At 37.2% G+C, this 26,140-nt stretch overlaps 2 protein-coding genes across 7 annotated transcripts in view; one reads left to right on the forward strand and one right to left on the reverse strand.

The window, feature by feature from the left end:
* LRRC57 (leucine rich repeat containing 57) overlaps positions 1–10,847 on the forward strand; it is an 18,754-nt gene extending 7,907 nt beyond the window's left edge. The window contains exon 7 of one of the 3 annotated variants that reach the window (XR_006599299.1): positions 9,242–10,847. The gene's annotated coding sequence lies outside the window, so the exon portion shown is untranslated. Of the gene's footprint in view, positions 1–533; positions 737–9,241 lie in introns of those variants that run through there. The other 2 variants (XR_890417.4, XR_002158410.3) reach the window with 2 other exon arrangements.
* Positions 1,480–26,140, reverse strand: part of SNAP23 (synaptosome associated protein 23) — a 36,506-nt gene continuing 11,845 nt past the window's right edge. For 2 of the 4 annotated variants that reach the window (XM_045059485.1, XM_045059486.1), the window contains exons 2-9: positions 19,323–19,426; positions 18,487–18,528; positions 18,023–18,071; positions 16,959–17,076; positions 12,389–12,421; positions 6,228–6,386; positions 4,719–4,863; positions 1,480–2,798 (exon numbers count right to left, since the gene is read on the reverse strand). In XM_045059485.1, the coding sequence (XP_044915420.1) occupies positions 2,733–2,798; positions 4,719–4,863; positions 6,228–6,386; positions 12,389–12,421; positions 16,959–17,076; positions 18,023–18,071; positions 18,487–18,528; positions 19,323–19,379 (669 nt within the window). In that variant the 5' untranslated portion in view covers positions 19,380–19,426 and the 3' untranslated portion in view covers positions 1,480–2,732. The remainder of the gene's footprint in view (positions 2,799–4,718; positions 4,864–6,227; positions 6,387–12,388; positions 12,422–16,958; positions 17,077–18,022; positions 18,072–18,486; positions 18,529–19,322; positions 19,427–26,140) is intronic. The other 2 variants (XM_045059487.1, XM_045059488.1) reach the window with 2 other exon arrangements.

Here is a 26,140-nt window from a genome sequence, read left to right on the forward strand (position 1 = left end):
GTCTCCCTCTCTCTGCCCCTCCCCTGCTCATGCTCTGTCTCTCTCTCTCTCTCAAAAATAAAATTAAAAATAAGAATGTTTGGGTTAGGAGATTCATAATTCACGCATGACATGAAAAGATCTAGAGTTGAAGTGTAGTAACAAGGATGAAGGAAGTGTGAACGAAGAAAAAATAGGTACAACTATTGGGGATAAACATAATTGTTATTCTAAGATTGGAGACTCGAAGAGGGAGCTTACTGTTAAAAAATATATATATTCGGGGAGAATACTATTTTTGAACTTCTTAGTTGTAGGTTAGTGTTATGCTCAAGGTCATACAAGTAAATGACCAAAGTGAAATTTCAAAGCAGGTGGTCAGACTCTAGAGCTGTGTTAACCACTTTTAGTTACTGCCTTTCAAAAGTACTGGAAAACAAGTTTCCAGATAATGTTACATGAGAAAATCAGAGAAGTCTTTTTAAGTCAATAGCATCTATTTCTAGTGCATTATGGACCTAATTTCTATGGCCTCAATCCCTCTTCTTTTTCAGCAGAAGCTTTGGAAGAGTTTGTAACCTGGGATCCATAGATGGGCTTTCAAGACCCATGGATGCAAGATTCTTATTTATGCATGATTCACATCTGTGTTTATCTATTTCTCTGGGGAGATAGACTATGATGTCTTTCATCAAATTACAAAGGGATTCACCAAGAGCTCCACCCAAAAGACAATAGCAACTATATTAAGCTCTTACGTTCACTGGGTGCTGCTCTCAGTACTTTACATAATAGCACACTGAGTTCCTGTGACAACTCTATGGAGTAGGAATTGTTAATCCCCATTTATAGCCAAGGAAGACTGAGGCACAGAAATGGGCTTGCAGTCTCAGCAAGTAGCAAGAGTGTAAATTCAGACAAAGTTGAGTGCCTTCTAACTAATTATATTGTGTGGGCAGCATTTAGGTGTTCTCAGAACTATTGCCTTTAGCCATAATAAAAAAAATTTTTTTTTAAGTTCCAAGTAAGGACATTTAGGTATAGCACAATCCCCAGTGTTTTATACCTTCTTACTTTACACATTTACTACTACCTGCCCAGCCAAACTATTCCTCTGGCATGCAGAGTGCCTGATTGAGTATCACTTTACATATTTTCCTCTTTAGCCTATGAATGTCCTCATGTTAATATAATCTTCAGTAAGTGGTCATAGTTCTAGCTCATAAACATCCTTTCAATCACTGGTGTATTTAAGCTCGAATGAGAGACTAATAAACATTAAAATGAACCTCATGACAAGTCATAGGAAGAAAAGTCATGTCAGTACAAAAGATGGGAAAGGTGCTAAAGGCAGCTTTCCATTGGAGTGCTTCTTAATTTATGGACTTTTGCTTTATGCAGTTTGTTAAGAACTGGTGAAATTATTGATCCCCCTCTCCCCATCCCTCCACCAAACAGTCACAGAAACACATTACCTATTTGAAAGAACAATTCCATTAGTTAGTTATAAAATTTAATTGTAAAGATCAAGCAGTGGTTATTGGTCAAACCAATCCACATTAATAGCTCTAAAGTGTACAGACACTAGTTTTTAAATAAAGGTGACAAATACCAATCAGATTCTTATAACACTGTTCAGGATCTAAATAAACGTGATTCTGGACATAATTCAATCCACAAGGCTAGTTGAGTGATAGTGCAATCATCAATAATTAAACCAAAAGCATTATTTTCCAAATCACTTTTAAACAATAAATTCTAGCTTTTGTAAAGTCTAAAGCTACAAAAAACTCAAAGCAATGTAACTATTTTTCTACCTGAGATCAAAACAAGTTTCTTTTTTTTCGATCTAAACATAATTCTTGGCATTGAGGTAAATCTGAATTCACGTGATACACTTTGTCAAACTTTTCCAAAAAATTTAAGCCCTGCTTTAGAGAGAAATCCTGTTATACATACATATTTACATATTTTTTCTTCAAAAACTAATGACAATTTTATGAGGTTAATAGGCATGTAATGGGACCATGATAGTACTAATAATGTGAAAATAAAAAGCCATTCTTTTATACAAAGTGTTCCTATATGGTGCAATATAAAATGTGATCACAGAATCTATGTACATACATGAATCACCAAAAGTTCAGAAACTAAGCTCACTTTAAGAAAATTAATTCTGTGTTTTTGGAGTAGAGGTTGCCAAGTTGTGTATAACAAAAATTTTGTGCATAAAAGCTCTGAAACCAAGTCTTAGCCTAAATTGGCAATAAATGCAACTTAAGTTAAAAACTAAACCGAACTAAATCTTTACTGTGGCTTTGCAACTTTTGCTTTGTGGCCTGCAGGTTTTCCTGAGGTAACAACCTCTTATCTCTTGCCTCTCCTTCTTGCTGCCCCTCTCCCTGCCTCCAGCTTCCTTTTTCATGGCTGTCTTTGGCAATGCTTCCAAATCTCGAAAGCAGAAGAACCTGCTAAAGTAAATGGGAACGATGAAAAATAACACTATATATGATGTACAAAAACCAATCTAAGAGTATAAACCGAGGGAAAAAAAAATACTAGAAGGAAGGCTGAGCAGTAGTCTACCCTCAAGGGAAAAGAGAACATAAAAAATAGGGGTCTGTACTCCTAACCCTTCTTGCACATTATCTTGTAATTAGAAGAGCATGGGACCAAAACTTCAAACTTTGAAAAGGTAATGACTTTGAAGGAGGAGCTAGAGAAGTGAATAAATGGTAAGTACAGCAGCATCTTTAGCTGTCAATGAGTTTCTTTGCTCTGGCATTCGCAATGTCAATACGATCTTTGTTGGTGTCAGCCTGAAAAAAAGAAAAAGATAACAGCATTATGTTACAAGGTAAGTTGCTCTAAAAAAGTTAAATTTCATATACTTGGGAGTAACTCATACACTGAGAAAATTCAGGAAACAGATGAAGTCACATTACAAATCTCACTGTAGGCAAAAAGAGACAATATGAGGGGCGCCTGGGTGGCTCAGTCGGTTAAGCATCTGACTTCGGCTCAGGTCATGATCTCACAGTTCGTGAGTTTGAGCCCCGCATCAGGCTCTGTGCTAATAGCTCAGAGCCTGGAGCCTGCTTTGAATTCTGTGTCTCCCTCTCTCTCTGCCCCTCTCCTGCTCATGCTCTGTTTTTCTCTCTCCTTCAAAAATAAATAAAAACATGAAAAAAAAATTAAAAAAAGAGACAGAATATGAAATTCATTTGGGAAAACTGGGTGTATAAACATGACAAAGACATGACAGAAGAAGTGGCCAGTACTTCATAAATTCCATAACATTTTTTCATAGTTTAATATGTCTGAAACTGGGATGCATCTTATAATCAGTGGCATTTGAGATGTGGCATTTTAGATGCAATGAAATTAACTACAGATTTGGACCTTGTGGGATCCCCTGAACTGAATCATAAAAACTTTTTTTTTTAATTAAAAAAATTTTTTTTAGTGTTTATTTATGAGACAGAAACACAGCATGAGCAGGGGAGGGGCAGAGAGAGAGACACACACACAGAATCTGAAGTAGGCCCCAGGCTCCGAGATGTTAGCACAGAGCCTGATTCATGGCATGAACTCATGGACTATGAGATCATTACCTGAGCTGAAGTTGAACACTTAACCAACTGAGCCACCCAGGCGCCCCAGTGAATCATAGAATCTTATCTGAGACTACTCTAGCTCTAACCCAGAGAGACTGAAAGAATTTTCCCCAAGATTTTTGTAACAGATATATTACCATCCATATCAATATGTGAATTAAAAAGATGGGTGATATGTAGCCTAAACCCACACTACAGCTTTGAAAGCATCTCATGAACCACTGTTTGCTTCACTGAAATCCACCATTGAGTCAACAGAGCTAAGCTTAAAAATTCACCCCATCTTTAAAGCACAATGAGATTTTTAATAAAATAACAGTAACAAGAAATGGCTTTTAGACATGACACATCCAAACACTGAACACAATTTCACTTCCAGTATCTTTTCTATCATGTGAAATTAAAAAAAAAAAAAAGGCAATTCTACTTTTTCTTTACTCATAGGACACTGTTTTGTGTGTCCACTCCACAAGAACCATTCTGCAGGACTGATTTTCACCTACTGACTCATAAGATGAAGATTCAGGAACCTACTAATTTGTTAGTAACAAAATAAAATTCCTGAAAGCTAACTCACTCATTCAGGGGGGAAAAAAAATAGCCCTCCCAAAGGTCAGAGTAGAGTCTAAGCTTCATATGTGAAATTTTAAATAAAACCAACCACTCATTCCAAGATCTTGGTTTCAAAATGAACCAACTGCCATGAGCAAGGGAGTGGAGAACTTGGCTATTGTTTTTCAATGTGTTAGAAATGCCACCTTAGGGGGCAACCTGGTGGCTCATTCAGTTAAGCATCCGACTCTTGATTTCAGCTCAGGTCATGATCTCACAGTTCATGAGATCCAGCCCTGTGTCAGGCTCTGCAGATAGCCACGGAGCCTGCTTGGGAGTCCCTCTCTCTCTCCCTCTCTCTCTGCCTCTCCTGTGCTCATGCCATGTGTGCGCACTCTCTCAAAATAAACAAAACAGATTAAAAAAAAGAACTGCCACCTCATCAAAACTGTAAGACTTTGATAGGAGGACAGGATCTCCTATTGTTCTTTCCCAAAGTATGGAGCATAGACGTCCATTACTAAAACACTGCAGATATCTCAAATTTCTGAGGCGCAAAGGAGAGTTTACCTTTTCCGTGATCCGGTCTATTTGTCGATTTTGAGCCTCAATCTCATTGCCCATGTCCAGGGCCATGTTTTTTAGGTTTCCTAGGATACTGCCCACTTGGGTCAGGTTCTCTTCCATTTCATCTTCTCTGGCGTCATTAGTTATACTATCATAAAAACACAGTTAATTCAGTACTTTTATGGTGAATTATAAACGGACTAATTGGATTTAATTTTCATAAAAATAAGTAACCAAAAATGACCTCAGCAAATGTTAGACCTGTGGGAATGTAGGTTGCCATTCTTGGAAAACATTCTGCAGTAAAAATGGAAACATTGCCCAAGGAAAGCACAATGTCTTAAAGCCCATGTAAGAGAAGTAACAACTCTAGAACAATGGTTCTCAAAGAATGATCACAGCATCGCGTGGGAACTTACACTAATTCTCACATTCTACTACAGATCTAGTGAATCAGAAACTGGAAGTGGATCCCATCATTCTGTGTTTTAATAAACCTCCCAGGTAACTATGATGTATACTAAGTATAAAGAACCATTGCTCTAAAACAGAGGTTGCAGGGCCTGCATGGCTCAAGTAGGTTGAGCATCTGACTCTTGATTTCAGCTCAGGTCATGATCCCAGGGTCATGGGATTGAGCCCTTCATTGGGCTCCTCACTGAGCGTGGAGCCTGCTTACGATTTTCTCTCTCTCTCTCTCTCTCTCTCTCTCTCTCCCTCTGCCCTCCTCCCCGACTTGTGCGCACGTGCTCTTTCTCTCTCTCTCTCTCAAAATAAAAAATCGAGGGGTTCTAGGTAGCTCAGTTGGTTAAGTGTCCAACTTTGGCTGGGGTCATGATCTTGCAGTTCTTAAGTTCAAGCCCATGTCAGGCTCTGTGCTGACAGCTCAGGCCTGGAGCCTACTTCAGATTTTGTGTCTCCCTCCCTCTCTGCCCCTCCCCCGCTTGTGCTCTGTCGCTCTCAAAAATAAACATTAAAAATTAATTAATTAATTAATTTATAAAACAGAGGTTGCAAAACTCTGGCCCAAAGGCCAAAACTGGCATGCCACCTCATTTTGTAAATAAGGATTTATTCAAATACAACCATGCTCATTTGCTTATATGTTGTTTATCGCTGCTTTCACCCTACAACAGAGTTGAGTAGTTGCAATGGAGACTGGCCTGCAAAGTCTGAAGTATTTACTATCTGACCCTTTACTGTTATCCTTATAGGGATCTAGCTGACCCCTGCTCTAGATGATACATTTAAAACACAGTTTCCTATTTATAGAAGTAAAATATGCTTATTTAGGTAATTTTGAAAATACTGAAAAATGTAAAGAGAAACGAATCCATCAACGAAGGTGAACCACAGTCAATATTTTGTCAGAAGACAGATTTTCAAATGCATTTTTCAAACAGCATAAACACTATTTCTAATTGATGAGTTAGGGTTTGTATATAACAACACCCATCCTCCTAAGACATTCATTTAGGAAAGGGGTAAAAAAATCAGGAGGAGCTGGCATACCGTTTAATGTATCCACCGCTGGCTGTGCCAGTAGTTGCTTGTTGAGGCTGACCATTTGTCACTCGACCTGGCTGCTTAGATACTACATTGCTAGGACAGTTGTCTCCACCATCTCCCCATGTTGCCTTGTAGGCCTTACCAGACTCAAAGTTCTTTGTCCTATATAAAAGTCAGGAGTGTAGAGAGATACCGAAAAGCAGGAAGGGAAGAATTGGAATTATTAATGCTTTTTACTTTGAGGATGACCCTAGCATCCTTAGCATAAAAGCTACCTCTAGTTAGACCTGGATTAGCTATACTATGCTTAGTTGCAATATGACATAGAAAAAAGATGAATTGTGTAAGCCTGCTGACATTAAAAAGTTTTTTTGAAGGTTCAACTATTTCCATGAAATCTTCATAAGCAGTTAGCAAGTTGGAAAATTCAATTATTTGATTTTTCAGGTTCCCCTAGCTTTTGCCAGTATTTAGAAAAGAAGATTGTGGATACGAGGAAAAAAATTCCTTAGGACAGGTGTTCTCGGATGCCTTAAGAGGCTCCCTGGGGGGGCGCCTGAGTGGCTTAGTCAGTTAGCATCTGACTTCAGATCAGGTCATAATCTCATGGTTTGTCAGTTCGAGCCCCACATCAGGCTCTGTGCTGTCAGCGTGGAGCGTACTTTGGATCCCGTGTCCCCCGCTCTCTCTGCCCCTCCCCTGCTTGTGGTTTCTCTCTCCCAAAAATAAACATTAAAATAATAATAATAAAGAGGCTCCTTGGAAGGATCTTACAAGTTGATGAGAGATGGAAGAGAAAGAAGACTGAATGGGCAATACTCAAACCCTGGTGCCCTTTTATTTGAACCAGAATAGTTCCAGCTGATCAGATTTTTGAAGTCAGAATTTTGCATTAACTTTTAAAAAAGAAACAAACATCACGAAGAAAGGCATGAATGATTTCCAAATTGTACAGCCAATGAATAACTATCTTGGCCACACTGGTGGCAGTTACAAATCCTTTGATTCAGGGCTTTTCCATTTAAGAGTTTCCTTTTTCTCCTTAAAAAAAAATAATAAGCCTGGGGTGCCCAGGGTGGCTCATGGTTGAGGGTCCGACTCCTGATTTTAGCTCAGGTCATGGTTTCAGAGTTTGTAAGATCAAGCCCTACATTGGGCTCTGTGCTGACAGCATGGAGCCTGCTGGGACTCTCTCTGCCCCTTCCGTGCTTACTCACATGCATTCTCTCTCTCAAAATAAGGAAATAAACATTAAAAAAAATTCCTATATCAAGGCCTCTTAAATAAAAGCATGTACTTTAGATGTAACTGATACGCCAAAGCCAGAATTTTACCATGGGATTTACTACTCAAATTGATAATAATGGCAAGAAAAAGAGCCCTTTAAAGTGACTTTTCAATGACTATTACAAAAAAAAAAAAACACACACAAATAAAACTTTTTTATTAATTGTTTGGCTAGGTATATTTGTCACTCACACAATTTTATTTTTTTAATTAAGTCTATTTATTTATTTTGAGAGAGAGACAGCATGAGCAGGGGAGGGCAGAGAAAAAGGGAGAGAGAGAGAATCCCAAGCAGGCTCTAGGCTGACAGCAGGCCTTGATCCCACAAACCATGAGATCTTGAACTCCTGAGCCAAAGTCAGGAGTTCGACACTCAACCAACTGAGCCACCCAGGTGCCCCTTCACTCACACAATTTTAATTTTTACTTTTCTGTAAACAAAAACAAAGTAGTATATAGCTATAATATTGGTGTCTGATTTATTCCACATAATATGCTGATGAGGAAGTTTCAAAACTATAAAAGCAGAGGAGAGATTTTATGAAACAGTGGCTCCTTCCTTAATAGACGTTAGGATTCATTTTCGACAAACCTAGAATCAGATCTACAACCATTATCATTAATGCTACAGAAAGGTACTACTACTTTTTTTATAAGGGATAATGAAAGGGTAAATCTATCTATGAAAACTAAAGAGCTAATCAAAGTGCCTTTCTTGGTTCCACATTAAGTTCTCATGATCAATTTCCAACTTGTGCTCTTTAATTAATTTATCACTAAACCATGTTAAATCTATCTTGGAACAAGGTGGGATATACCTTTTTAAAGTAAATATTTACATATAATTATCTGTTGGTTTGGTGAAACCCATTTACATTTATGTGTTGTTAATAAGTCACAGACAAAATTCTAAAGTAGAGTAATTCCTAGTAAATTGACAGCGCTATTATTTATTAGAAAGTTAATAACCAGAAATATTAATAGAATTAATATACGTACAGCTTTTATCAGGATGTCAGATTGTAGAACAGTTAAAAAGAGTGAGGGCTGGAATCAAGTCACTGAATAAAAGACTATATTTCTTGCTAGTCTTAGTACATAAAGAATAGCCCGGGGAAGGATTTGTGGGGCTCCTAGTCTATCAAGGGATATATATATATATATATATATGCTCTAACCTCCTTCTCAACCATAAAAGATAAGATTTGAAAATTCTTTTAACCTTTTGAGAATTCTTCCATCCGTAATTAGCTAAGGGGCTAAGATGGGCTAAGGGGCTTAAGATGGAAATGAACTGTTTTAACATGATATAGTTTGCCTCTTTGGCAACCAGGCAAGCTTTTGCTTTAGTTCTTGAATCTATAGGTAAGAAAATTAGTTAAGGGGCTTAAGATGGAAATGAACTGTTTTAACATGATATAGTGAATAAGTTTCAGTTAAAGCATGATCTGTGTTATAAACAAAAAATCAGACTGGTTACCAAACCTTTCTCCCCTTAAGAGGACGGGACCCTGGAAAATGTTCGTCGAATATCAAGGGGAAAAGGTACAAAAAGTGGACTTTGAATTTTTCTTTTTATAGCTTTGCATTGGGATTGTCATGTTTACTTTCAAATGAGTTGGGGAAAAAACTGCACTCTTTCCATGCAGTTAGGACTATCCTGAATGTTTACGAAGAGGTGATTTTTAAATGATGTTGATTTTGTATCTTTATCTACCTGACCTCTCCAGGTCTCTTCAGCACCTCCACTCTACGTAGTATCTTCCAGTCGATCCTGCCGCTTGCCACTACCCTGGAGTTTGTGCCACTAAGTTGGAATACCTTGAAAGTTACCTGTTTTTAAAGAACTGTTGAGTAGCTGCCCATGTAATAATAACAACAATAGCAACAGTAATAAGAATGATTTTAATCTTATTTGTCTTCCTTCAAAGGGTCTTAACTGCTTTAAAGGTAATTATTTCCCAAACTTGACTAGGCACAGTGCAACCTGGATGCCTGTGAACACACAGATGCATAAGTTACACACTGAAAATTTTGCTTTAGTATGTATGGAGTAGAGCCTGTAAATCTTTTGTTATTATTGTTTTATTGAAATTCAAAAGCTTATTTAGCTCCCCAGCCAGGGGTAAGGGACTGTGTAAGGACTTCCAATCTGTTATAGAAAGAGTATTTTAGTTACTCTGGTAGTCTGCCTTAGTATTTCTATACATTGGGATGGTAAGGAATTAATCTGAAGGAAGCAAAAGTATACACCAAGATTTTATTTTTTTAAAAAGCCATAAGATTTGTGGTATATTGACTTGAATCCCAATCCCAGACCTGTCTTTCCAGAGCTGTAGAGCCTTAAGCAAACTTCCATTGCAAGTGTCCTTTTTCTTATATGTAAAACTAAGATAAAATAAACATACTGTAGTTAATATTAATACTTCACGGGGTTGTGAAAAGATCCTGTTGATAATGGATGTAAACTGCTTTGAAAAGCATTAGTCAAATATTTTTATTCTTTGGCTTCAACCTCAACCTGATCCTTACTTAAAAGTCCATGCCTTTAAGCGCACAATTACCAACTGGCATGTTTACTCTTCTGGCCCATTAACACTCCCTAGCTTTGAGGTATCTGAATATAGTTAGATTATGGCTACATAAAAAAACATCAGGCCCAGGTTGTTTTGGTCTACAGTAAGAAAGAAAAGATTCTGATGTGTGACCGAATTCTTTTGCTTACTAAAATTTATGGTCTTTCTGGGAAGCAATTAGACTTCATAATAAAATGCTTAAGCAAATTTATAATTTTTAAAATCATTTTTATCATTAAATTGCATTGGAATTTAATGCAATTAAATTATGATAGAATTAAGAATGCCATCTGGGGGATGCCTGGGTGGCTCAGTCAGTTAAGCATCGTAATCTTGATTTTGGCTCATGTCATGATCTCATGGTTTGTGGGATTAAGCCCCATGTTGGGCTCTGCGCTGACAGTGAAGAGACTGCTTGACATTCTCTCTCTGCTCCTCCCCTACTCATGTGCGCGTATGCTCTCTCTCAAAATAAATAAATATACATTAATGAATAAAAAAATAATGCCATCTGGAAAGTTAGATTTATCCTGTCAGTTTTGAGGTGTCAAATAGTCTTTATCCCTTTTTTTCCAGATAAATCCCATTCAAAAATAGCAAGTTTGAAATAAGGATTTGAAATATCCCTTAATCAATTAAAGAAGCTGTTGTAAAAGCAGGAAACAAGTCTCAAGATATGATCACAGTAATTTTAACAATTTATACAGTTTTGGTTGTTAACATTAATATTAACAGAATAAAAACAACAAAAAAAGCTCAATGTTAACTATAGTTCTTTCATATCAAGAAGAGACCAACTAAATACCAAATGTAATGAGTACAAGTGTGTGTGTGTGTGTGTGTGTGTGTGTGTGTGTGTGTTTGCGTGTATGTGTGTGTGTGTGTGTGTGTGCGTGTTAGGTGATCAGGCTACAGGAAAGAAAAAAAAGGCAAGAAACAATGGACAGAAATCAAATGCTTAACCATCATCTTCACAGTTCCTATAAAGAGCCAAAATTAAGGAGTCAGGGGTGCCTGGCTGGCTCGGTCAGTAGAACACCCAACTCTTGATCTCAGGGTTGTGAGTTCAAGCCCCATGTTGGGCGTGGAGTCCACTTAAGCACATAGCCAAACAAAACAAAACAATACTTAAGAAGTCAAAGATTATACTAAACAGTAGGCAGACTACAGGGTTAACTTTCATAAAAAATTAAGATTAGTGGGGCGCCTGGGTGGCTCAGTTGGTTAAGCATTTGACTTCAGCTCAGGTTATGATTTCACGATTTGTGGGTTTGAGCCCCTCATTAGGCTCTGTGCTGACAGCTCAGAGCCTGGAGCCTGCTTCAGATTCTGGGTCTCCTTCTCTCTCTGTCCCTCCCCCACTTGTGCTGTTACTCTCTGTCTCTTAAAAATAAACATTAAAAAAAGATTAAAAAAAAATTAAGATTAGTTAAGCTCTGTATTAATTCAACATGAAACCAGAGCAAGCTAACACATGACATAATAGGAACTATAGAGCAAATTAAGAGAGAAACCCTTACTTAAAGAACATTCAAATATGGTAACATTTTAAGTTTATATCCCATCTTGTTCCAAATGGTATTCAAAGATGACTAGATTGGCAATTAATTCCAATTTGGTAGTGGCCTAAGTTATGGAGAATCCAAATCATTAGAGGCAACTCTTTAGGAGGAAAAAATCTTGATTCTGGAACCGGAAAGGCGTAAGGAAATAACAAGATAGGCTGAAATCGAAGTCCTACGGAGAAAGGTGGATTTAGCCTGAATTCCCTTACCTTTCATCAGAACATAGGATGAAGCAATTCTCTACAAAAATCAACTTATTTAAAACTTCTTAAGAAACTTCAGGGGTGTTTTTATTTTAAATCTCAAATGTTATTTAGTAAAAGCATAGTTATCAGAGTCATTAGTCAAAGGGTTGCATTATAAATTAAGATCATTTTGTCAAGTCCATCTTTTGGCATACAGCACCCAGAACAAACTCACTTTACATTACACATCACAGCACAGTTTTAAAGACAGTCTCCACAATTCACAAAATCCATGCACATGCACAGAAAAGCCATTTGAAGCATCACCTTTAGATAGCAGGTTAACAGCTCAAACTGCGCCACAAGACTGCATCTTAAAGTTCTCTTTGATCAGTTACTGAGCTCGGGTCCTGATGTTAAATCTTCATTTTTAGTAAGCAGATTAGAAAGGAAGAGATTGAGAGGATGAAATGCAGAAAATAGTGAGTGCCAGTCAAACAGAACAGAAACAGGTTTAGAGTTCTAAAAACATAATGCATTTAAATTCCTGCCTGGTTTCATAGAAACAATGAACATCTGAGAATCTAAATAAAAAGAAAAACAGGAAAATAATTTAAACCAGAGTATGCTTCATTTTTCCTAAGAATGTGTGGGTGATGATATTCTTACCTAAAATTATGAAAATTAGTATGAAGAGAAGGCAAAAACTAACGGGAGAGGTCCTAAAACTTTTTTTCTTGCTGATTACAGATTTCTCCTCATTATTTCTATTATATATTTTATTTGCATTTTAATTTTTAAAAATCTTTTTATACGTCTAACTCTCCCATCAGCCAACAAGTTTCTTAAAGACATTGTCAACCAACAAGTATTTATTGAACACCTACCAACATACCAGGTCAGACACACACAAAAAACCAAGAGTAATGACAAAACAGTGCCAGAGCTATGCCTTACTCATCTTTTTATCACCAGTGAGTAGGATGGAAGGGGCACTCAAAAGTTGACTAAAATATAAGTCAGCATTTATTTTAACAATCAGTGCTGAATTTTTACACCTCAATATGACATAAGACTTGAACAATAGAAAATCTCTAGTACCAATTTTGAAGCTCTCTAAAAAGTGGTCCAGAATTACCAATTTATCTTCAAACTATGTGTCTGACATTACAAGCATACACTGAAAACAGGCAAGTTCAGACAGAAGAGTACCTTGTCTGAGAATAGTTAAACTGAGATACGAGAGAGTTTACTATTATGAGACTTCCCATTTCAATTATGCTTCTTTCTAAACTCTTATTAATTAGAATGACAACTTATCGGGGCGCCTGGGTGGCTCAGTCGGTTAAGCATCTGACTTCAGCTCAGGTCGTGATCTCACACTCTGTGAGTTCAAGCCCCGCGTCCAGCTCTGTGCTGACAGCCCAGAGCCTGGAGTCTGCTTCGGATTCTGTGTCTCCCTCTCTCTCTGCCCCTCCCCTGCTCAGGCTCTGTCTCAAAAATAAATTAAAAAAAAAAAAAAAAGAATGACAGCTTATCAAAGTTACTGTCAAAGATAATAGAACTTTTAAAAGATCTGTGCTATCTGTGCTACAGTTCAAATAGTAGCAAGCTAAGAGAATGACACTTATTCACGATTTTAAAAGTTTAATCCTGGTAGTCCTTTAAATTAGCTAAAATTAAAATTCCCTTCTAATACAGGGTTCTGTTAAGTAAAGCTATTTCCAGGTCTCTTTTGTTTACTGACCTGGTTTCAGTGAATACTACTGAACAAAAGAAATCTCAAACAACAAATCTATCCAATACATTTTCTATATAGAAATAAATCTAACAATGGCAACAACAAACAAGTTCATTCTTTTCTTGCCAAAGTCAAGCAATGTAGCATACAGTTAAAAGCTGTGGCTGTAGCTGGTTTTGAAACTCAGCTCTTCCATTTCTAATGTAAGTTTTTTGTGCCTCTGTTTCCCCATATGTAAAATGGTGCTAAGAAGAGAATCTATCTCATATTAAGGTTACTGTTAGGATTAAATTTAAAGTGTTCAGAATAATAAGCGCCTAAATTAATAAAAAAGGCCCACAAATCTTATCCAAACCCTTGGATGTGAGACATTTTGAGCAGTACCACATAATCAGTAAATACCTGGATATTTCTGTAGTGAAGCAAATTAACACTTACATGAAGTGTGATAAAGATCATGAACAGTTTCAGTTCACATCACATTTTATAGCCTAATTAATGGGTTGTGGCACCACATTATGAGGAAAAAAAAAAACAAACCAAAAACTTGGTTCTCGGAGTTTTTCAGATTTCTGAGTGGCAGATTAAGAGATTGTGTATTGAGTTTTTATTACTACCAGAATTACCACTAGCCTTATACGATCCTGTGTCCGCCTTTGAGAAGCTCATGTTATGGCTATTTATATGATAAGCCTAACTAAAACCCAGATTAGCAGATAAAATTAGAAAGATCAAGACACTGGCAGGAATAATAGTAGACAGAGCTGAGGACAAGAGATACCATAGAGGCCACGGATTTAATGTTGTAAGAAGAGAGAGGTGCAAGGAAGGCAGTTAAAATCGGACATCTTTAAACTAAAATATCACTCTCTTCCCTTCAGGGAAAAATCCTTCTGTTATAGGAGCACCTTAACTCTTATCTGTCAAGAAGTGCCTTCCTCTCTGGACCTACTGAGAAAGGGTTCTCAGAGGTGAGAGGCTGCAGACAGCTTCAGGACCACACTCTACCTTCTCTCTCACCAGTGTCCCAGAAAATCCTGCCTATGCTTGGTTCAAATATACAAAGTGAGATAGTACTTACTAATAATTAATACTTCTATAGCTCCATTCCCTTCTTATTATATCAGATCATCTTAGGATTCACTGCTCTTTCTGTTTACCAACCCTAGACTCAGAGCTGATTTTGCTCTACATTCTAGGGAGGTCTTCTTTCTTCTTGCTCTTCTCTTAATAGGTAATCTCAAGGAAATTCATTAGACTTTTCTCCTCTGGACTTTTTTTTTTTTTTTACATTTATTTATTTTTGAGAAACAGAGTGAGACAAAGCGTGAACGGGGGAGGGGCAGAGAGAGTAGGAGACACAGAATCTGAAGCAGGCTCCAGGCTCTGAGCAAGCAGTCAGCACAGAGCCTGATGTGGGGCTCGAACCCACAAACTGTGAGATCATGACCTGAGCCGAAGTCGGACACTCAACCAACTGAGCCACCCAGGCGCCCCTCTCCTCTGGACTTTCAAAAGGATACACAGAACACAGGAGAAAAGCACAAGTTTACAATCCATAGTTAAGAGTTTAGATAAAAATGGGGCACCTGGGTGGCTCAGTCGGTTAAGCATCGGACTTCGGCTCAGGTCATGATCTCATTCATGGTCTGTGGGTTCGAGCCCCACATTGGGCTCTGTGCTGACAGCTCAAAGCCTGGAGCTTACTTCGGATTCTGTGTGTCCCTCTCTCTCTGCCCCTCCCCAGCTTACACTCTGTCTCTCTCTCTTGAAAATAAACATTAAAAAAAATTAATGCATTTCTAATGCATTTAGTGCATTTCTAACTTGTTTGCTTAAACCCTCTGCTAAACCCTGACTGTCAAGTCATAGTTATTTAAATATACACTTTCAGAGAGTCAAACAAGGTCCAAACAGGTCAACAGATTTGTCTTAAAATAGAAAGCCAATGGACAAAACTACTGTCAAATCTTAACTTCTTATGACCAAAACACTAAAGTTGACCAATAAACAATTCTATATTCTTTGGTAGAAATGGCTAAGAATGCTGTCACATGAAAAATTATCTATAAGTATGACAATATAACAAAAGTTCCCCCATTCCTAACTCCTTTGAGAAGTAAAAATGCTGAGACAACTAGATGAAGTACTAATGTTTATAAGCTCTTCAAGTTTATGAATTCTCTCAGCAGTAAGGGTGGTCATTCAATTTCCAGGCGCTGTCATTTCAACTAAGGGTAAAGTTCAAAGTTGTTTCGTTAACAAACAGAAGGGAAGATAATGGTTGACTGCCTTAGGTAAAACCTCATCTTGGTTGAAATACATAGAATATTCGAATATTCGTCAACACCATGGAATTTGGTTTACCAAAGAGTAAGTAGAGAATTTAAATATTCATAATGGAGTGACCAAAAACAATGATCCCTTTCTAATATAATCTTATATACCATACACAAAAAGTTTGAAGACTTTTCATCTCCTAGTTTATTAGAGACTTCAAATTTTCAGACTTCTTTGATTTTTCCTTGTGTTTGACACACAATCAATTGCTTTAAAATAAATTCCCTTTGACTTACAGTTTTCTCTCTAATCTCATTAACAAGGCCTCACCTCACAGGCCTAGATTATAAAAGGTTCCTAACTAGTCCCCTAGTGTGCAGTTATATATTCCACTCCAATCCATCAACCCCTCAGTCTGCCTACTTATGTCTTATTTTTCACTTCTACTCTATATGAATCATGCAGCTAAGTCAAGCTTCTCTATAATTTCTGTTTACATTAGGAAATGCCCCCTAGTTCTTCCATGTCCATCCAAATCCTTCTAACACTCAGAGTCCAACTCAAGTCCGATCTCTCCTGTAAGATTTCTCCAAACCAAATTTGATCAGTTCTGTACCCTTAGCGTTAGCTGACATGTGATCTAGCACTATTATTTATTTTTTACTTCTCTGCTATTCTTCCTCATATATCTAACCACATGGTAGGTCTTTTGAAGACAGGATCCAAATCCTTTCCTCCCTTGGCAATCCCTCATGTGCCTACCATAAAATATATATTTTGTTAATACTCTTTGTTTGAGAGGAAAAGACACTAATTCCATCCTGCTATATATTATCCAGATGTAAATTTCCTCCATTATATTTCATACATTATTAAAAAATGAAATTGCGACTTGATCCCAGAAAAGACCAAATTTAGGCCATGGTTTTTAGTGAACATGCCCATTTTCATGAAAAGGTTGATCTGCCTGAAGGAAAAATGGCTTAAATTTATCTCACAAAGTTCCGTATATAGGCCCAGTCACACCTCTGACCTTATCAGAGGGGTGGGTGGGGATGCTCTCACTTTAATTTTAAAAAGATCTTGATTTCTCAACTCACCTATTACATGGGCAGACACAAAGGCCACAGCACTTGTTGAGTTCTGTTAAAGTCTTCTCTGCCTCTCTCATGTCTTTATTTATTTGGTCCATGCCTTCTTCTATGCGGTTTAGTTGTTCTAAGAATAAGGTGGGGAAGTTACATTTTGTTTTACAGTCCCAGTACCAACCAGAAAACACTATTATTATGAATAGCAAACCTCAATTTTGAATCCACCAGTAATCCATCATCCCAGTGACTGTATCAGTGCCAGAAAGTACTACATATTGTCCAACATGAAAACAATCCTTCACAAACTGATTTTGAGGCAGTGGCCTCTTACTGTGGGAAGATTTGTTCTAAAGAAATTTGTGTAAGAGGAGCATGTGAGAGTTTTTAGAGATCACCCCTGAAACCAAATAAAGTATACTTTGACCAGACCAGGTCCCTAGTGTTTTATCTCTGGATAAGTTCAAAACCTGAGGGCTATTGTAAGTCTAATAAAAACTAGGCCAGAGGGGCACCTGGGTGGCTCATTCAGTTAAGTGTCCGACTTCAGCTCAGGTCATGATCTCACAGTTCACAAGTTCAAGCCCTGTGTCGGGTTCTGTGCTGACAGCTCAGAGCCTGAAGCCTGCTTCAGATTCTGTGTCCCCCTCTCTCTCTGCCCCTTCCCCACTTGTACCCTGTTTCTCTCTTTCAAAAGTGAAAAAAAAAAATTAGGCCAGATTTCTCAGGGGCAACTCAAATAGAATATTTCCAAGCTCACCCAAATCTAAACCTATTTAAGGTCTTAACCTGATTTCTGAAAAGGATGCAAGAATATCATAGTATCTAATGTACATATGACAAATGCACACAATAAATCCTGCTACTGGACAAGTACTTGGTATACAATTGGGCACTGTCATCCCCACCTCAAATAGGCAATTAACACGACATAATTCAGAAAAAAGTAAACCTATCACTTTTATCTTACACAGAGAAGTCACTCCCTAAGGCTTAATTTTCAACATGGCTGATTTGAAAGGGCTTTCTGGTATTCTAAGTCAAATCAAGGGTTTTTGCCAATGACTGCAACTCACCCCCTTGTTCATCCAGCATAGTGATAGTCTTGATTCCTGCATCCTGAGACTAAAAGAAGGGAAAAAAGCTGATAGCACTAAAAAAACAAAAGCAACAGAAACAAAGACTACAAGGCCTAATAGCAAGAGATAATCATTTAGAAACCTAAGTTCTCAGAGGATTAAAGCTACAGAGAAAACTAATATCCCAAACCAACTTTAACTATTCACCATGCCCCAATAAAATTAAATCACTAATTCATGGTGAATTGATCTTCCTTATCACATTCTAATACTGTCAATGGGAGAAACAAAAAAGGTCCATTAGTGTATGGTTTGACAATTTCAGCAACTGCTGTTTCAAATAATAAAGCTTACTGATACCATATCCTTCTGACTCTTAACAGAAATCCCAGCTTATGCTATCAAGATCCCTCTTATACAATTTCTGTACTTAACTTTAATGATTAAAGTTTCTTTCTTACCTCAATGGCTAAACCCAGCATTCTCCTTGTGCTTTCCAGAGACTAGGGAAAAATATAGGGTTTTAGTATTCTAAAATATGTAGCCAAAAAAAAAAAAAAAAAAAAAGAAAAGAAAGAAAAACCTGATCATATATTCATGATGCTATTCTATTTTTAGATACTGCCAGCCCACCCAACCTTCCCTTTAAAATAAACAAAACAAAAACATAAAGTTGAGCACTATAATTTTAGTTATTTTCTTCCTACCAGGTGCTACATGAGAGAAAATTTGGAGGGTAAAGTTAATGGCATTTATAAAAGTTTAATGTAGGCAGAAATCAAGGTATATAACACAGACATCAGAAATTCTGTTAAATTAAATGTTTTCAATTCCTCTAATTTAGAGTATTTTGTTGTAAGTAATTGTTAAACAATGACTATCTAAAAAAAAAACAAAAAACAAAAAAACCCAAACTGCTTTCATTTATTTAGCTTTTGGTGAGCTGAAAAACTAAGGGGCCAGCAATGGCATTCTGAGGCAAATGCATTCTTGGACATAAAGTGACGGGGAGGTCAAAATGGACTTCTAAGAAGGTCCTTTCATCCCTCAACTGAAAGAGAATTGCTGGGGTGCCCAGGTGGCTCAGTCGGTTAAGCATCCGACTTTGGCTCAGGTCATGACCTCATGGTTCTTGAGTTCGAGCCCTGCGTAGGGCTCTGTGCTGCGGATTCTGTGTCTCCTGCTCTCTCTTCCTTTCCCCAACTCATGCTCTGTCTCTGTCTCTCAAAAATGAATAAACATTTTTAAAAAATAAAAAAAAAAAAAGAAAATTACTTATTCCAAGTAAAATATTTACCTCATCAGTAACCTGGTGGGCTCTCAGCTGAATTTCTTCTGATGACAGATTATCCATGATGAATTAAAACTTTTGATAAGCACAGAAACTGAAACGTGGATATTCTGTAATAATAAGGATATAAAAAAGTTTGAGCAAAGAGTATGGATTTATGGAATTCAGGATACTTATCTGGAAAACAGGATAAAATAACCTATCTGTATCTTTATCCAGCTAGTTATCTATCACAGGTGAGGAAATGATGGCCAAGGAAGGATAAATAGTTGGTTAAATGCTAATTAGCACCAGAGGAGAATCTGAAACTCAGGTTTCAGGACTTCCAGTGAAATGCTATTTCAAAGAGGAAAGTGGTCTCTCTACTTTGAGGACCACATACTAGAAGACAAGCTTTAAAAGATTATTAAAATGAATTCTTGGTTATAAAATTTTCTTCATACATTATTTGAATACGAAAAAGCAATAAGGTGAAGAGTCTAAGTTAGGTAGTATTCCATTAATAAAGTAACAAAATTCAAAGTCATGTGCCTGAAGAACACAGGAAACATTCTAGACATGTGCCAGTTGTCCAGGCCACTAATTAGAGAAAATGAATTATTTTCATTCTTAACAAGAAAAGGGTAATGTTAATGTAGAACTCAGAACAGATTTTCACAGTGGATTCTCCCTTTCCAATTATATTGTTTCTTGTTTTAGTGAAGCCCCTAAGAAACGCAAAAATTCTTTCTCCTATACATAGTAATTTAGTAACTCATAACTCAGAAAAAGAAGATTCATAGACATTCAAACTAAACACAAAACAGTTACTAGGTGTTATTCAGTACTACTGTTGTGTATCCCTCTTTGAAAAGTCATATGGAGTAGTAACTACTGTGTTACACCTCTAGGTTGTTTTCCTTTCATTACATTTGTTAGCTTTGTGTTATTTTTTTTCTGTTATTACATTTTTGAAAACAAATTTTACCAAAGCTCTGTGTCAGTGACACAGATAAAGTTCTGAATTTACCCTCAGGGAACAAGGGTAATGATTGTCGAGTTTGAGGGGGGTGGGTAGTGTTACTGGCATCTAACAGGTAGAGGCCAGGAATGCTGCTAAATATCCCATAATGCTCCTAGGGACAGCCCTTTGCAACAAACGATTAACTGGCCCCAAATGTCAAAGTGCTGAAGTTGAGAGGCACCCTGCCATGGAGAATACTCAATGACCGGTAGGGAACCTAGTTAACCAGGAATATACTAGACTAAATCCTTGGAAGACAGTGATTTTGTTATATATATATGTGTGTGTTTTTTTGTTTTTCTTTTTTTAAATCTCTAACACCTAATATATTGGATCTGACAGTTGGTACTCCAGCAAATGTGTGCTGAATGAACACATAAGCAGAAAAACAAGGTGCATTCTCAAAATATTTATGTAGATTTTAGAAACAAAGCTACATATACCAGTAGCACTAAGCCTGCAATTATCCACTAGAAACACAAAGCAAAAATTGCCATTACAAGTGTATGATCTGAAATGGCTTGCTAGTCACACACAAATCTTTTTAGTCACATCCATAACTAACCATCACTTTTAGTAGAAATCATCACTCATAAAACAAAAAACAATATTATATTCTCAGTACAGAAAGGCACTGCATTTGGAGTCCTGTTTATTTATTTATTAACTCCTATCGTGGCTGTTTTAGGTTTAATTAAGATTTTGAACCTTTATTAAAGCCTTTAATGCTCATGAAAAAATGATTATTAATTACTATTAGTAATAAAAAGTATTACTGCAAAAGCTACAGATTTAATTTCATATCTTGCTTGCCACTGTAGGACTCTGGTTCTGGCAAAAGGTTCATGTACTAAGATATATAATCAAGATACAAGGTCTTTCTTGAATTAAGAACTGTTCATTCATAGGTAGAAGCATAAATAGGACCACATGCTTTATTACTTTGACCCTTTAGCTTTATCAGAGATATGTTCATGCTACAGTTTTCTCGTCTGTCAATCTTTTATAGTTACAATTATGAAAAGAAAAGTTGTTTTTGTAATCTCTCACCTTCAGATTTTTGTACACCTTTCATTTCTATAATACCTCGTCTGCCTTCCCAGGTAACGTATTTCTCCATTACTTTCAGAGCCCCAACAAGATACCTTTCAAAGCCTGCTCTTACCAGGCAGAATGCTCCAAAGTTGTCTATACCTCCTCAATGCCCAATAGAACAAAAAGTGATATGAAAAGTAATACATGCTAATCAAGCAGTGCCTGGAAGTGACATCCTTGGTCAAGTTTCCCAATACAGTGTCCCATGGGTAGGAATGTATTTTGGGCATATGATGCCCAGATCTCTCAAATTGTATAATTTCATAATTCTACTCCTATTTGCTATCTTCCTATCCTAGTGAAAATCGGCAAAACACATAGGTTGAAGGAGAGGCTTGAATGTAAAACTGACCTCTGTCAAACTAGAAGATTCCTTCTAATTACACACACACACACACACACACACACACACACACACACACACGAAGGCAGATACAGCTGGGAGGCAGAAATGAAGAATCACTCCTGGCATGGCAATGGACTCATTTTGAGAGACACAACCTTTGGTGAACTCAAAGTTCTGCCTAGTATTTCTTTTTTTCCTCCCCTGAGCAGATGGCGCACAAGACAAGAAACAGACTTATGTAAAGTTCTCACACACGTTTGACAAGCTGATATCAGAACACAGCTGCCTAAGACCTCTACTCTGGATTCTTGAGGGTGTTGAACACATGGTTACAGTAAAAGGGAGTAAAAGAGACAAAGCAGAATTATAGGGGAAGGACAAAGCAACAATACTTCCAAGGCTCTTATTAGCTTTTACTAAACTGCTCTGAAGCGTCAGGCAGGGTGCAACCTAGAATTAGTTATATAGCTTTACTCATATTTATTATTATCTCCAGGAGTTTTTCCTTATGGAGTCAGGAAAAGACTACTCAGAATGTTGTAGTAATGAGAATTAGAGGGAGTGCCTAGTGGCTCAGTCAGTTAAGCCACTGACTCTTGCTTTCAGCTCAAGTCATGATCTCACAGTTCATGCATTTGAGCCCCATGTCAGGGTCCATGCTGACAGTGCAAAGCTTGCTTAGGATTCTCTCTCCCTCTCTCTGCCCCTTCCCTGCTCTCTCTCTCAAAATAAGAAAATAAACTTAAAAAAAAAAGGGGGGGGGTGCTTAGAGCGGCAACTGAATGGCTCAGTCGGTTAAGCGTCTAATTTCCACTCAGGTCATGAGCTCACAATTCCTGAGTTCAAGCCCTGTGTTGGGCTCTGTACTGACAACTCAGAGACTGAAGCCTGCTTCAGATTCTGTGTCTCCCTCTCTCTCTCTGCCCCTCCCCCATTCACACCGTCTTTGTCTCAAAAATAAAACACACAAAAAAGTTTTTTAAATTAAAGCTGGGGGAGGGGAAGGAAAATGAAATGTATCTTGACACAAATATCCCATTAAACTTTGTCTTCGGGGTACCTGGGTGGCTCAGTCAGTTAAGCATCTGACTTTGGCTTACGTCATGATCTTGTGGTCCGTGAGTTTGAGCCCCACGTCTCTGTGCTGACAGCTCGGAACCTGGAGCCTACTCAGATTGTGGCTCCCTCTCTCTCTGCCTCTCCCCTGCTTGTGCTCTGTCTCTCTCTTAAATGTAAAATAAAACATAAAAATTTTTTTAATTAAAAAAAAAAACCTTAGTCTTCTTATATATAATCTAACAGGTTAAATATGTGTCATTTTTGTCAATATTCCTGGAACTTAAGATACTATGCTAATTTTGAGTGTAGTATATGCTCCCTTTGAAAGATAAAAGCAAGAGTTTCCCTAGCACTTTTACACTGTATCTCCCTTAATTTGGTTAATTTGGGCTTACTAGAAGACTCCTAGTTTACCTTAATTTCTTTTTATAAACTTTGGAGTGGGGAAGAAGAAATGTTCACTGAGTACCTTAGTATATATCATGTACCCTACTAAGTACTTATATATACGTCATTATCTTTACTATGCCACCTTATAGATGGGCAAAATAAGATTCCAGTAATTTGCCCAGGGTGACTGAACCAGTAAAGAGCTGATTTATTATTTTTATTTTTGAGAGAGAGAGAGAGAGAGAGAGAGAGAGAGCAAGACTGAGGGGAGTAGGGGGGAAAGGGGCAGAGGGAGAGAGAATCTCAAGTAGGCTCCACACTCAACGAGGAGCCCAACACAGGGCTCAATCCCACAACCCGGGGATCATGACCTGAGTCAGAATCAAGAGTCAGACGCTCAATCCACTGAGCCACCTGGGTGCCCTGTTTTTTGTTTTGTTTTCTTTTCTTTTCTTTTTGAGCAGACTTATTATTCAAGTATGGATACTCTGAAACCAAAGATAGTTCATGGTCTGGTAACTAGTCTTACTGTTGGATGCATCTTCCCTTAACAAACATCAGATGTTATGAGAACTGTTGAATATCAGAAAATAGACTAACTACCCTACCCGATGGCTCATTCTTAAATTTAATATAAATATATAATATACATAATATACATATAATAAAACCATAAAAATTCTTCAACAGACTCAAAAACAGTTAAACTAAAGGAAGAACTGGGGTGCCTGGCTGGCTCAGTCAGTAGAGCATGCAAATTTTGATCTTGAGGTTGTAAATGTGAGTTCCACGTTGGGTGCAGAGATTACTTGAAAATAAAATCTTAAAAACAAAATTAAAGAAAGAACTAGAAAGACAAAAGTTATCATGGTTTTCAGCTGTTTTAAAATAATTAAGAATCTGAAATTACATTAATTTAGGGGCGCCTGAGTGGCTCAGTTGGTTAAGAATGCAACTTCATGGGGCGCCTGGGTGGCGCAGTCGGTTAAGCGTCCGACTTCAGCCAGGTCACGATCTCACGGTCCGTGAGTTCGAGCCCCGCATCAGGCTCTGGGCTGATGGCTCGGAGCCTGGAGCCTGCTTCTGATTCTGTGTCTCCCTCTCTCTCTGCCCCTCCCCCATTCATGCTCTGTCTCTCTCTGTCCCAAAAATAATAAAAAAAAAAAAGTTGAAAAAAAAATTAAAAAAAAAAAAAAAAAAGAATGCAACTTCAGCTCAGGTCATGATCTCACAGTTCAGGAATTCGAGCCCTGTGTTGGGGGGCTCTGTGCTGACAGCTCAGAGCCTGGTGGCTGCTTTGGATTCTGTATCTCCAACTCTCTCTGCCCCTCCCCCACTTGTGCTCTGTCTCTCTCAAAAATAAACATTAAAAAATTTTTTTTTAATGAAATTACATTAACTTTGAAAATAATACTATTGGGAATAAGGGATATAAAGAAAAAAGTCTTAGAACTGAATCAACAGGAGTTCGATGTCTTCACCGATAAAAATCAGGAAGTAATAATATAATCAGGAAGTATATATATATAATATATAATAAATATAATCAGGAAGTAATCAGGAAGAATAATCAGGAAGTAATCAGGAAGTAATGGAAGTACAGCACTTTATCATTACTATTATTTTTAAAGATTTTATTTTTAAGTAATCTCTGTACCGAACCTGGGGCTCAAACCCACAATGCTGAGATCAAGAGTTGCATGCTCTTCCAACTGAACCAGCCAAGCACCTCACACACAACACTTTAAATCACCACCCATTTCAGTGTCCTGCTAAGAATAATATACCAGTGATTTTATATAATAATTCATTTTATACTGGAAAGCAAAGATTTTGCATTAAAATATTCTACCAAGTTAGCTTCATGACTTATTCCTTCTTAATCACAATATAAGTTGCTCTACAAGTTACACCCATATAGTTTATTATTGTATGATAAAATTTGTGGTTCTTTTTGGCATAGTTTGATAATCAATGTATTTATATCAAGTGGAAATTTCTGTTCATAGCAGGCTAGCATAGGAACTCCAGCATTCAAATTCTGGCCCCAAAATGTATTTGTTGTATAACCTCGGGCAAGTCAGCTAAATCTATTAAGACTTGGTTTCTGCATTTGTAAAATAGAGATAACAGGCTCTTTTTGTGAGGATTAAAAAAAGGTGATCCATACAAAGTGCTTATTATTGGTGCCTGATGCATGGCTGGTATTCAAGTGTGAGTCATTATTTTAATATTATTAGGGAAGCAGAAAGACATAGGCAAAAGAAAAGCCAAACAATGTTAAATATAAGTGACATTAATGTAAATGCAATTGAAAATAGCTACTAAATATTAATTGTTCCATCTTTGAGGCTACATTTGAATATTGAAGTTGATAATACTGTATGAGCTATGTATCTGAACTATTTTCAGGCCAGTCATGAGTCTGCACATGTCAAGACAGATATTAAACAGGTTTAAATTAAACCAAGCTTCCGGATGATAGGTACTTATCTAGACAAATATATATATAGTTTGCATGTCTAAAAAATTAAAAACTGCCCTGAAATGTGTTTTTTTTTTTTTTTTTTTTGGCTAAGGCCAAGCAAACACAAAACTACACAAAATGTTGAAGGTTATTATATAAACTGAACAAAGTAAGACTTAAAAAAGTCAAATACTTGCTATAACTACTGAGACAAAGAATATGGGTATAAAAAAGTCTAGCAGGAAATCATCAAAATATAACTAACGGCTGTGGTGGTAAAATTGAGTGATTTTTCTTTTTTTCCCAATTTACCAAATGATCTGCATTGTAGTTACACTACTTTTAAATTTCATTCATTTATTTTCATCACAAATATGATAGCTTATGACAATCAAGAAAACAGACTTATAAGACTGGTGAAAACAAAGACAAGGAATTAATTTTAGACCACATTTCATAAGCAT

Source organism: Felis catus, chromosome B3 (genome assembly GCF_018350175.1).
Source record: "Felis catus isolate Fca126 chromosome B3, F.catus_Fca126_mat1.0, whole genome shotgun sequence".
NCBI classification, from domain to species: Eukaryota; Metazoa; Chordata; class Mammalia; order Carnivora; family Felidae; genus Felis; species Felis catus.